The sequence below is a fragment of the Silene latifolia genome, chromosome 1 (genome assembly GCF_048544455.1).
Source record: "Silene latifolia isolate original U9 population chromosome 1, ASM4854445v1, whole genome shotgun sequence".
Taxonomy (NCBI): Eukaryota; Viridiplantae; Streptophyta; class Magnoliopsida; order Caryophyllales; family Caryophyllaceae; genus Silene; species Silene latifolia.
Genome location: NC_133526.1, coordinates 353,182 through 364,668, shown reverse-complemented (window position 1 = coordinate 364,668; position 11,487 = coordinate 353,182). Strand labels below are relative to the sequence as shown.

General features: G+C 34.3%; 3 protein-coding genes across 4 annotated transcripts; 2 read left to right on the top strand and 1 right to left on the bottom strand.

Moving 5' to 3' along the window:
• The first annotated feature begins 1,999 nt into the window (after window positions 1–1,999).
• LOC141591494 (B3 domain-containing transcription factor VRN1-like) lies at window positions 2,000–4,720 on the top strand. Of its 2 annotated transcripts, XR_012520916.1 has the most exons (5): window positions 2,000–2,261; window positions 3,009–3,516; window positions 3,607–3,740; window positions 4,151–4,601; window positions 4,661–4,720. XR_012520916.1 is itself a non-coding variant. In XM_074411850.1 (4 exons), exons 1-4 carry the CDS (start codon window positions 2,133–2,135, stop codon window positions 4,394–4,396), a joined length of 1,017 nt encoding a protein of 338 aa, XP_074267951.1. In that variant the 5' UTR covers window positions 2,000–2,132; the 3' UTR covers window positions 4,397–4,720. The 2 variants fall into 2 exon arrangements, 1 of the variants encoding a protein (XP_074267951.1); XM_074411850.1 differs by having other exon boundaries at window positions 4,151–4,720.
• Window positions 4,721–4,933: 213 nt separating this feature from the next.
• Window positions 4,934–8,041, top strand: LOC141591486 (B3 domain-containing transcription factor VRN1-like). Its single transcript, XM_074411839.1, has 5 exons — window positions 4,934–5,067; window positions 6,238–6,365; window positions 6,640–7,255; window positions 7,393–7,523; window positions 7,645–8,041. The coding sequence occupies exons 1-5, from the start codon at window positions 5,061–5,063 to the stop codon at window positions 7,924–7,926; spliced, it is 1,164 nt and encodes a 387-aa protein (XP_074267940.1). The 5' UTR covers window positions 4,934–5,060; the 3' UTR covers window positions 7,927–8,041.
• A 144-nt stretch (window positions 8,042–8,185) lies between these two features.
• On the bottom strand, window positions 8,186–8,965 carry LOC141649293 (uncharacterized). The gene has a single exon (XM_074458114.1). The coding sequence runs from the start codon at window positions 8,881–8,883 to the stop codon at window positions 8,269–8,271; it is 615 nt and encodes a 204-aa protein (XP_074314215.1). The 5' UTR covers window positions 8,884–8,965; the 3' UTR covers window positions 8,186–8,268.
• Between the last annotated feature and the right edge of the window lie 2,522 nt (window positions 8,966–11,487).

Genomic DNA, 11,487 nt, shown 5'->3' with positions numbered 1-11,487 from the left:
CATTGCTAAAAGTATAGCACTTGATATGGATGTAGAACATACCCTTTCGACAAAGCGTCGTGTTATTAGAAAGAGACATTTTGATGAAAATAATCGAGACGATGAACAAAACCAATGAGTCACCTGAAGATTTATTTAGGCATGAGTATTTTTTTTTTTTTGTTGATATGGCAATTTTTTCTTTAAAAAGCAGATTTGAGCAACTAAAGACTTTTGAAAGTATTTTTGGGTTTTTATCTGATTCAAGTAAGTTAAAGTCTTTGGATGAAAATGAATTGAGAGAATGTTATGTTACTTTTCACTCTACTTATATACGTATCCGTTGTTGACTTAAATGATCTTTATTCTGAATTGAAAGTGCTACAATCTACCTTGCCAAATATAATGTCAGCGACTGAAATTCTTTAGTTTGTTATAAGTGCAGATTGTTATCCGAATGCTTCTATTGCTTATAGAATTTTTTAACAGTTGCTTCTATTGCTTATAAAAGTTTTTTAACAGTTCCAGTGACAGTGCCTTCAACTGAAAGTCTTTCGAAGTTAAAGTTGATCAAAACCGACTTGAGGTCATCAATGTCACAATAACGATTGAATGATGTTGCAATTTATCAATCGAGAAGGAACTTTTTGAAAGACATTGAAGTTAATGTTATCATCAAAGATTTTGCATCTCAGAATTCTCGTAGAACCCGTTTTTTAGGATTATAATCTACCACGAGTTAACAATGGATTTTAATAAAATTGACGTTGTATGTTTTTTTTTATTATGCAGTAATAATTTTTTTTAAAGGGACCCCGATCTACGATTTTGCCTAGGGCCCCAGAATACTCAGGAACGGGCCTGTGCATGGAGTAACTAAATTCTAGGATTGTATTTGTTACCTGCTATTTTAGTCCTGCAATGCCACATTGAACCCGCTCTATTTCGCCCGTATAAAAATATGGGTACAGACAAGACATTTTAAGAAATTACAAAGGTCTAATTTAGTAACCTGTCTCAAACCCGCTAACACGTTTATTCTAACTAGTTTAGCTCACATGCAATATATGCATGGTATATATAGAGTTTTACTTTTTTTTTTTTAAGTATATTATACTTATGAAATATAAATTAGTTAATCTTTTTTTTTTCTTTTTACGTTTCTTATCGTTATATTTTGATTTGAAAAATCAAAGTCTAAATCGTATTAATCATGAAATGAGTATTTCAATGAAAGTCTTTCCTATTACTAAGAGATTAATGGTTTTATTTTATAAAATTTTACTGATAATATATTTTTAGCCGCAACTTTTTATCATAGAAAATCAATGAATTTTTCGTATGATTCTTTAAACAAAAAAAAAAAGAATTAGAGATAATTTTGTATAGAATGTAAAATGCTAAATGACATAAATATATAAATGTGAAAGATTATGTTTATTATAGTGCACCATACTTACAAAATATGCTAAAAATAACTAAACTTTATTTTAGAAAATATGTTTAGGCGGTAAAATTTAAATCTACACCTATTTATTTAGTAAATAGGGGATTATGAGGTTGAGGACTTGAGGGTTTGATTTTTATCTGAAGCGAAAAAAAAATTAAAAAAAAAATAAATGATGGGAACATGGCGCATTTTTTTGATCGAAACTAACTCGATCGAATCGAATCGAACTTATAGGATCGAATCGAATCGAATCGAACTTATAGGATCGAATCGACCGAACTTATAGAATCTGAATCGAATCGAACTTATAGGATCGAATCGAATCGAATCGAACTTATAGGATCGAAGTGAACTTAAAAGATCTGAATCAATCGAATCGAATCAACTTATAGGATTCGAATCGAATCAACTTATAGGATCTCGAATCAATCGAATCGAATCGAACTTAACTTATAGGATCTAAAGTGAACTTAAATTAAGTGACTTTAAGTCCAAAAGAACATGGCCATAGTCCTGAATGAGTAATTGGCTCGAGTTCAAATGTCTGATGAATGAGTGAAAGACCACACTCTTTTCTCCCCTCATTTCACACACTGTCAAATCAAGCTAAAATCAATTCCAGATTTTAATTGGGTTATTAAATAATTTGAAACTACTGTATTTATTTTCATGAGAGTTTCTTGATTTTTGTTGAAGGTAAATAATGAAGCCCAGGGTAAAGACAGGTAAAAGAATCCATGGAAAATATAATAGCAATCCTCTGACTAAAATACCAAATCCTTGTTGTTTCTTCAAGCTAATTGTCTCTCCCTCAATACAGTTAAAAAATCTGGTAAATTTTTTTTTTCTTCACTAAATATCAGTACTTTTGATACTTCCATGCTTAGATGCTTTATTTGTTTCCCTCGGAATTTATTTTCCATAATATATGTTGCTATTGCTTAACTTTGGTTTTGTATGCTGAAAAATGAGGTAAAATTAGTCACTAGATTGATTGCTTTTAATGAGTTATTCAAAATAAACCGACTTAATTTCAATTCAGTTCAGCTGTTCAGTTCAGTTCATTTTTACTCTTTATTCTAGTCAATTCAGTTTTAATAGAGTTTCGCTCCAAAATAACACGGTAATTGATATTCGGTCACATTTTTACGCTATTCTAGCTGAATTTCTAGATATATTCATGTGATTTCTACTTTTGATTGTAGATATGCAGATGCAACATACCAAATTACTCCTTTTGTCATAATCATTTGTTTACCTTTGATCAGTGGTGGAGCTAGGGGGCTATCCTAACGGATGAAATTTTCAAAGTTTTTAGTTAAATTTTTCGAAATTTTTTCAAGTGTACCTTATTAAATTAGTCGTTCGCCCCCCTCCTAAAATTTTTCGCCCCCTAAGTTCAAATCTTGGCTCTGCCACTGCCTTTGATTAAAATTTAATCCGCTGAAAGAATTTTAAAGGTAAACAAATGAATGAGACGGAGGGAGCACAATGCTGCTGTTTCAAGTCACTCATATTTTTTTCAAGATTACAAATTTATAGTTTGTTCCTGCTTTTTTTTGGTTTTGGGTTTTGGTAGAGGCTTCCAGAGACCTTTGCTAGAGCTTATCGGAGCGAAATCTCAGAAGCTTGTCACCTCACAGTTCCCACAGGTGAAACCCATCAAGTAGCATTGGTAGAACAGGACTGTAAGCTATGGTTTCGAGATGGGTGGGAACAGTTTGTGGACCGTTTTTCAATAGGATTTGGATTTTTCATTGTGTTCACTTATGTTGGAAATTCAAACTTCAAAGTCAATTTATTTGATCCAACTGCTTGTGAGATATCGTATAGTTGTGATAAGTACGCGAGTTCTCCAATGCAAAGTAGTGAACCTAATCTTGGTGATCATATCCCTGAACTTTCTGAAGAATTCAATGGTGATGATCAAATGAATGTAGATGAAGAAAACACGCATTTGCCATCAGCAGACCGCGAAAAATCTGAAGTTGATGTAAAATTGCTTAATAAAGATGTTGAGATAAAGTTGGAAGAATTGAGTGACACTGATGTTGATACAAGGAAGGAAACTGAAGGCTCTCAATTGGGTAAGTCGGCTCAATTGGATTTCATGTTTATCGTTGTATGATGGGATTGATAACAGGAAAACGAGTCTTAATTATTTGTTCTTTGTGCAGGAATTGAACTTCCTATATGGTTGAGTAATTGTAAGGAAGAACTGAAAGCTGTGGCTGCTTCCGGATTTCCCATACCGACAAATCCTTTCTTTGTGGCTTTAATGAAGTCATATGTTTTGACTAATGGCTTCTTGGTAAGTATTTATTTATCATTGCTTGCATAATAAAGTTAAATTCATTTTTTTGGGTATAAAGGGAGCCACCGCTCATGACTTTACCAACTTAAGCTAGTTGACATCTGCAAATGTAGTTAAATTCATGGTATTAATGACTAATTGAGCAGTTTCAATCTTGAACACGCAATAGGTCTTCACGACCTGGTCTAGGTATCCCGCCATGTATGTGGAGTGGATCATACTGCGTTAAACTACGATCATGTTTACTTTCAGACGAACTAAATGGTGCTGATGAAATATCAGTGCACAGTTTAAAACCATGAGTCTTACATTTTCAAACTAGAGTAGTAACTAACTGTGGGAAGATATCAATTTAATGGTACAAACCCTATAGGCATTCAGAATTTTGACTGTACCCATGGTTGTAGGGCATTCCTATTGCTTTTGCTCGATGCCATATGAATTGTAAAGCTGGGGATCTCATCAAGATTGAGATGTGGGATGGAAAGCATTGGTTAGTGCGGTGTTGTAGATCCCGTACATACTTCTCCTTTGGAAAAGGGTGGCTTCAATTTGTGCGACATGCTTGTTTGGAAGTCGGGGATGTTTGTCTTTTCGAGCTAACTGATGCTAAAAACTGTGTGCTCAAAGTTCATATCTCTAAGTTCTTTTAAACTAAAGCTGCCGGAGTTATGGTCTGAAGCAGTGTGCTGTGTGCATGTAGTTTTTAATGTACTATGATGCATTACGGGGCCTGGATATAGTTACAGTTCAAACCTGGCGGCTATTATGTCGTATGAGTACCATGTAATGACCCTTCTTAGGACAGTTACTATCTGTTTGCATTTTTTATCTGTACAATGAGGCATGAATGACATTGTACTTAAGGAAAGAGCCTTGGAAGGGATAGACGAACTTCCAAAGTTCATGTTTTATAGTAATGTAATTGTACTATATCGGATTGTCGGAGTAAGTCTAGTCTGTCACAACTTTCTGTCAAGATCCGCCCCTGGTCGGAGTGTTTATTTTCATATTGAAACACTTGACTTTAAATGCAATTCTTTAAAAGCATGTATTTTCAGAGAAATTAGAAAATTATTGAATTTTTAATATTTTGGTTCTTAAGATTTGGTGCAGGAATTTGGAAATAGCTTCAAAATTAATTTTCTATGTGGATTTTAACAAATTTCCCTAAATTTAACATAGAAATTGCATGTCTAGTTCTTTGCAACTTATGATTCAGATTCAGGTTCGGATTCATTGATTAACCAAAGAAGTTCCTTGGAAGTTATAAGGAAATTTCGATTTTAATTCCTTGATTAACCAAACAAGTCGGCCATGCAAGGTTAGATCTCTTCTAAATGGTTTTAGAGATTTTTTTTACCGCTTTGCTAGATTAACCAAACAAGTCGTGTTGAACACTTTTGCTTAATCCCCCCTACTACTAAGAGAATAAAAATTCTCTTAGTTTCCCTCCAAAAGGCATCTAGCTAAATAAGGTAACAAGTAAAAAAAATTCATTACATTATTATCTTTTCAATTAATATATTCTTATAATTAAACTCTAATCTTTTTAATTAAAATTCATATTTATGATTTTTTCAATGAAATCCATAATTTATTATGCAATCATTTTCATTTACATAAATATTATTTTTCATCAGTTACATTCTAAAATTACGCAAACATGCTTCTTATGCAGTCTTTAACATAATTATTGTCATCACTTACATCCTAAAATTACGTAAATCTGTTTATTATATTATCCTTCATCGGTTACACACTAAATATGGTGTATATTTTAAAGGACGTAACAATTTTTATGTTTTTTTTAATTAAAAATAAAAAAATATTAGTCTAATTATTCGTAAATCGTCTTTTTAAGTGCGTGATATACTGTTTTTACCTCTTATTGTTATAAGGTTTATACGCATTTTAATTAGAATTTACATTTTTACATCACTTAATTGTAATTTAATGTCATAAATTAGTTTCAAGCAATGATATAGCATTATAGAGTTAATTTTTATAGTAAAATAAAAATGGTTTAAGACAAAAATAACTTTTAACTTAAAATGTATTTTGATGGTAATAAACTTTTATTTTCTATCTCTTACTAGATTATATTAGTACATTATAACATTAAAGATACAATTAATTTATGCAATTAATATAATGAGAATGTCTCTTTATAAAACAAAACTAAAAAATACCGTGCTGTAGCACGGGGATCTACACTAGTTTTGAATCAAATCAAAGTAAAATACTAAAATTGAATGAATCCATTGGAGCCGAAAAATATTCCTTGTTTCTTAAAAAAATAATCATTTGTTCAAAAAAATATTTCCTCCGTCTCCGTCATTATTTACCTTTTATAATTATTGTGCTAGATACTAGTACTAGCCTAAGAAAACCAAAAGATATTCCACAACCGTAAACTAAGGAGTTAATTACCAGAAATTATTTACTGCGTAGTGCTAGTAAATTTTACCCGTATACTGGTTGCAATTTTCAGAGACAAGTATGAAGCGCAGACGAACGATAGATGAAACAATTCTCAATAATAATACTTGTGGTGTGACAACAAAACCTCGTACTTTCTTCAAGTTAATGCTCTCACCTTTGTCACAATCTACTAAATTGGTAATACCCTTTTCCTTTATCTTTCTATTTACGTGTTTATCGAATCGATTATTCGTCGATTGTCTTCCTGAAATTAAGTTCGACTTTAATGGTGGTTTATGACATCTTTTATTTTATATATATACAATCTAATATCCGAAAAAGTAGCATCTTGATACAATATATTGTGTACATAGAGATAATATTGCGTACATTAAACCCTAGTACCCTACCATGCCACATTAGGGAATGTGACAAGTTTTATTTATTATCGTATATATTTTGCTTGTGACAGAGGATTCCGGAGAAGTTTGCAAAGGCGTATCATGACGAACTATGTAAAATTACAAATGTTACCCTCGAGGTTCCTACAGGTGAAACATGGGAAGTTGGATTAATCAATGAGGATAATAAGCTATGGTTTTATAAAGGGTGGAATAAGTTTGTGGATAAATATTCTATTGAATATGGATATTTCTTGGTTTTCATATATGATGGGGATATGAAATTTAATGTTCATATATTTGATTTAACTACTTGCGAAATCTCGTACCAATCTGACAAAAGAAGTAATTCCCTCGACGAAAAGGAAGTTTATCATGAAGACCTAGGCCTGGAAGTGGAAGAGGATGCTGATGACGACAATGATTATGATGATAGTGATTTTGAATGCTTGGGTTCGTCTTTAAGTGACTCGGATGATTGTTCTGCTGCAAAAGTTAACTCGGATGACTGTTCTGATGCAAAAGTTGTAGAATTGGATGGTGAAACTGATGACGATGATGATGATTATGTTGGTGATGACGAGGAGGAAGAGGAAGAGGAGGAGGTTAAATCGCGTGATGTGAGTAGTAATCATGGTACTAAAGTAACTAAACCAGTTGTTGCTACAAACGGCACTTCATTCACCGGTAATCAGACTACTAGTACAAGAAAGATTAATTTGTATGAGAATTTGTGTTCTAAATTATGTTTACATAACCGGTATTTTACTTATCAAGGTTCGTGTCAGTAAAAAATGGATCAGTAGCTTACATTGAAAATGCAGGTCTCCCAGACTGGTTTGGACCATATACGGAACTGCTGAGAGCTGTGACTGTTGCTGGTATTCCCATTCCGAAAAATTCCTTCTTTCTTGTTACCATACACATTTATAGTCTTCACAGAGGCCTTTATTTGGTGAGTCTTCATATTATTTGGTGGACTGTACATTTGTTGTACCGTCTGAGTCTGAGGCGTTGGGTAATGTTATTGTTGTATAATAACTTGATGATTTATTTACTGGTTTGGAACAATGCAGAATATTCCGATGCCATTTGCTAGAGAATTGTTAGGATGTAGTAGTACCAATGTTTCAAAATTCATTAAGCTCGAGGGTGCAGATGGAACGCAATTGGAAGTTAAATGTTTAAAACACGGCTCAAAAAGCATCTTTGGTCAAGGATGGATTAAATTTGCGCGTCATAATGGTTTACAGGTTGGAGATATCTGTATTTTTGAGGTAATTTCTTCAGATAACAATCTTCTCAAAGTTCAGGTTGTTAAGAAATCCAAGATCAAAGCTGCCGGTTTTAATTTCTGAACCAGTGTTCGATCTTGATTCATCAAGCGTTGTAGGTTAATCTTTGTTCTGATTTGATGAAAATGATAAACTGAAATTGTGATTCAACTAGTTCTGAATTTCTGATTTGCTGTTATGATTTTGAATGCTAACCTAGTAACCTGCATGCTGTTCCTGTGAAAAGTCGGAATACCGACGAGTAGACAAATTTCTAGAGCCATAGCAATCAATCAACAACAGAAAGACTCTAGATTTTATACAATGTTTGTCTAAACTCCATTCAAACTTACTGCAACAGTAAAAAAAACAGAGGAAAAAAGGAACAGAAGTACTTAATTACAAATCTGTTATCACTTTTCGATTCTAACCCCAAACCAATCCCTTCTTTTCGAGTCTCTTACCGACTCTATTAGCTAAAATTACCAAATTAACAGCCCTTTTCATCTCATTTTTCTTTTCTTCTATGGTGTTTAAGCTTGGCTTCCAACCCTTACCCGAAACTGTTCTGCTCAAATAATCCAGCCTCTCAAAACCGACCAATTCTTCCTTTTCTTTTTCCTCAGGCGCCAAAATCCTGTTCTTAGTAGGACACACAACCTTGCCATAAGACTCGTCTATGGTGCTTGCAGGACAGATTTTGGCGAAAAATGGTAGAAATTTTGACGTAGACACCAACGCTTTAGACCTAAGCACCGCGTTGGCCCTAAGAAGAATATGGTGAGCCTCTTGGGGTGACAAATGAGCTGGTTTACCTCTTTTTACTGGAACCATGAGGTAAATTTTATTTACCTCTAAGTTGAAATCAGCAGGTAAAGGTGTTGGCTTTTTCTGTGCTGAATTTAGCTCAACAACCACTTGTTGTGGGTACTCTAACATTAACTCTGCCACCGTCAACGGGTTGTCGATTTCCTCGATCGACCCGTCTAACAGAATTACCTTCCGAGTCGATTGAGAACCATGTGACACCTTGTTTCCCATTACGGTCGCCTTACCTAGCTGATAACAAATCTTGACACGAAACAATAACACGACGCGAATGTAAATTTGGAATTGCAGAGGTTATGAGGTTATCACTTGAATTTTCCGTTATATATAATAAAGAGAGGGCAAGTTATAGGAAGGTGTTGGTTAAACCGTTCCATGTTATGATAGATTGTGAAGGTGGACTTGGTAAAAATAACTAAACAAACATGCAAATATTACTTTCGTATGACATTTTGTTTATTGGAGTCGTTAGATTGGATAGAAGTTCAAGTTTACTTTTGTTCATAATCACACTATCTGTTGGGTTTTGATTACGACATGCCATGTTATTAAAAATTTAAAATAGAATTTAGTCAACCATAAGGTTGAGCGACCTTTTTCTTAAAGATCTTGCTTGTACACATGTATAAATTGGCCTAAACAACCTTTTTTTTTTATTAAAAGGCGGGGTAAACCCCGAGACCTACAGCGAGTAGGGTCCCAAACAAGTTTACAAAACGAAAAACAACACAAAAAAAACAAATAAAAAAACTTAGCAATTGCCCGCATCAAAACTCAAGTCGCGGAGTCGTCCTTTGCCCTATCCTTTTCTCCTTCCATGTTCTAAATATTTTCCAATTGTTCAACCATTCTTCTAAGGTATAAGGTAAACCGTCTTTCCACGATTTGCACCACAACCCAACTCTTAAAAACAGCTTGTCTACAATACACGGCCAGTTAGGAGTTTTGTTCTCGAAAATCGCTTCATTTCGCAATTCCCAAATAATAGTAACTATAGCAATGAAGAATACGTCCCAAAGTCGTTTCTCAAACCCGACAAAGTGAGAGTCACACCATATTAGAAAAGTATCATCAATCCCACCGGGACAAATCCATGCCATATCCCAAGCCTCACAAATACTCGTCCATAGCTTCCAAGAATACCTACAATGCAAAAACAGGTGTTTGGCGGTCTCCAATTCTTCACCACAAAAAGTACACATCGTCTCCTCCCAAGCCATTTCTTTCCACTTAAGCATCCTATCCTTAGTGTTCACCTTATTCCATAGTATTGCCCAAAGAATTATCTCATACCTTGGTGGTGCAAGTCCTTTCCAAAGATGGCTGAACCAAGGCTTATGCTCTGCTCCATTGTATTTCAAGTTATAGAAGGCATCAACAAAAGTTTTAGCCGTGTAGCATTCTGACTTGTCAAAAGCCCAGATATGGCAATCATTTTTATCTCTTAAAGGTTTGTAGCCCTCAATCATCAAATTTAAATGGTCAAGTAGTGATAATTCCCATTGAAAAAATCTTCTTCGCCATTGAAGCTGCCAGACCCAATCATCGCCTTGCCAGGTACCCATTTCAGCCACACACTTATTTTTCTGAGTCGACACAGTAAAAAGTCTCGGAAACCCTTCTTTGAGAGTTACACTGCCAATCCAAAGATCCTCCCAAAACCTGACCGTATTACCTTTTCCAATTTGTATCCTGATACCCTGCTTTGTGACTTTTCCAATGTCCGTATCCCAATCACTGACAGAGCATATCGACTTCCATAGGCCAAACTTAGTCACCTTTTGTTCGCTTCTAAACATTCCTTCGGGGTTGAGTTCATGAATTGAACAAATAATTCTCTTCCAAAGCGCCTTATGTTCCACAGAAAATCGCCACCACCACTTGAAGAGCATACTTGCGTTTTTAATCTGTAAGTCACCCACCCCTAGGCCACCCATCGCCTTTGGCAGTTGGATAATATTCCAGTTCATCAAGGGAACAACATCACGCCCGTTGTTTCTTCCCCAATAAAACCTGGTCCGTTTAGTTATTGGATCACTGATCGTATTAAATTCGCTCATGGGCCAGGCTAAGGCTTATTTCTTAAGATTTATATCCAAAAATTTAAAATTCATACCTAATCCATTACTCGGTATAATTTTTCAAAATCATACCAGATTCACAAGATAATACAAATCTCGATCTAAAACTTAAGTTCACTATATAAAAAAAATCAATTAGCTACAATTGAAATTTTAAGTCTAATAAAGCTTAAATTTTCAAAAAGAAAAAGTTGATTAGATCGGGTTTGGATATGACTCATATGAGTGAGTCCGTATTAGATTTGGTTTAGGTTTTCTAATAAAGGGTTTGGATATGAGTTTTTAACTAGTGGAACGTATTTAGTCAAATATTGTCATCCATACGCCTGAATGATGGCATTACTTTTGTGTGGAACTAATTTCTAATACTTTTGATTGAACCCAAGTCACGAGTATCGTTTAATGGTCGACCTCTAAAGTGGCGGTGCTCTTAAGTGGTCGAGGGCTTGAGGCGGTGGCGAGCTAGTTATGCAAGTAGGTGGTGAAGTGGTGATGGATGGTAGGTTCAAATAAATGGCAAAAGTAGAAGGCAGTTGGGCCGGACTATTAATGAGTGTAGTATGGGTAAAGAGCTAACCTATGATGGCCAGAGTGTTACAAGTTTATAAGAACGTGCCCATGTCTAACCTTTAGCTTGTAGAACTTGAGTATATAAACAAACAATGAAGCATTAGAGTTTATATATTTTCCTTAAAATTAAATCTTCATATAAACTTAGAATTAATATAATTAATTA

What these genes read in the sequence shown, in the direction of transcription:
- LOC141591494 (XM_074411850.1), top strand. Translation starts at nt 2,133, where the DNA reads ATGAAGCCCAGGGTAAAGACAGGTAAAAGAATCCATGGAAAATATAAT. An exon ending in AACTGAAGGCTCTCAATTGG is followed by an intron (nt 3,517 to 3,606) that starts GTAAGTCGGCTC and finishes TTCTTTGTGCAG; the next exon opens with GAATTGAACTTCCTATATGG. An exon ending in TTTTGACTAATGGCTTCTTG is followed by an intron (nt 3,741 to 4,150) that starts GTAAGTATTTAT and finishes CCATGGTTGTAG; the next exon opens with GGCATTCCTATTGCTTTTGC.
- LOC141591486 (XM_074411839.1), top strand. An exon ending in AAACGGCACTTCATTCACCG is followed by an intron (nt 7,256 to 7,392) that starts GTAATCAGACTA and finishes TTGAAAATGCAG; the next exon opens with GTCTCCCAGACTGGTTTGGA. An exon ending in TTCACAGAGGCCTTTATTTG is followed by an intron (nt 7,524 to 7,644) that starts GTGAGTCTTCAT and finishes GGAACAATGCAG; the next exon opens with AATATTCCGATGCCATTTGC.
- LOC141649293 (XM_074458114.1), bottom strand. Translation starts at nt 8,883, where the DNA reads ATGGGAAACAAGGTGTCACATGGTTCTCAATCGACTCGGAAGGTAATT.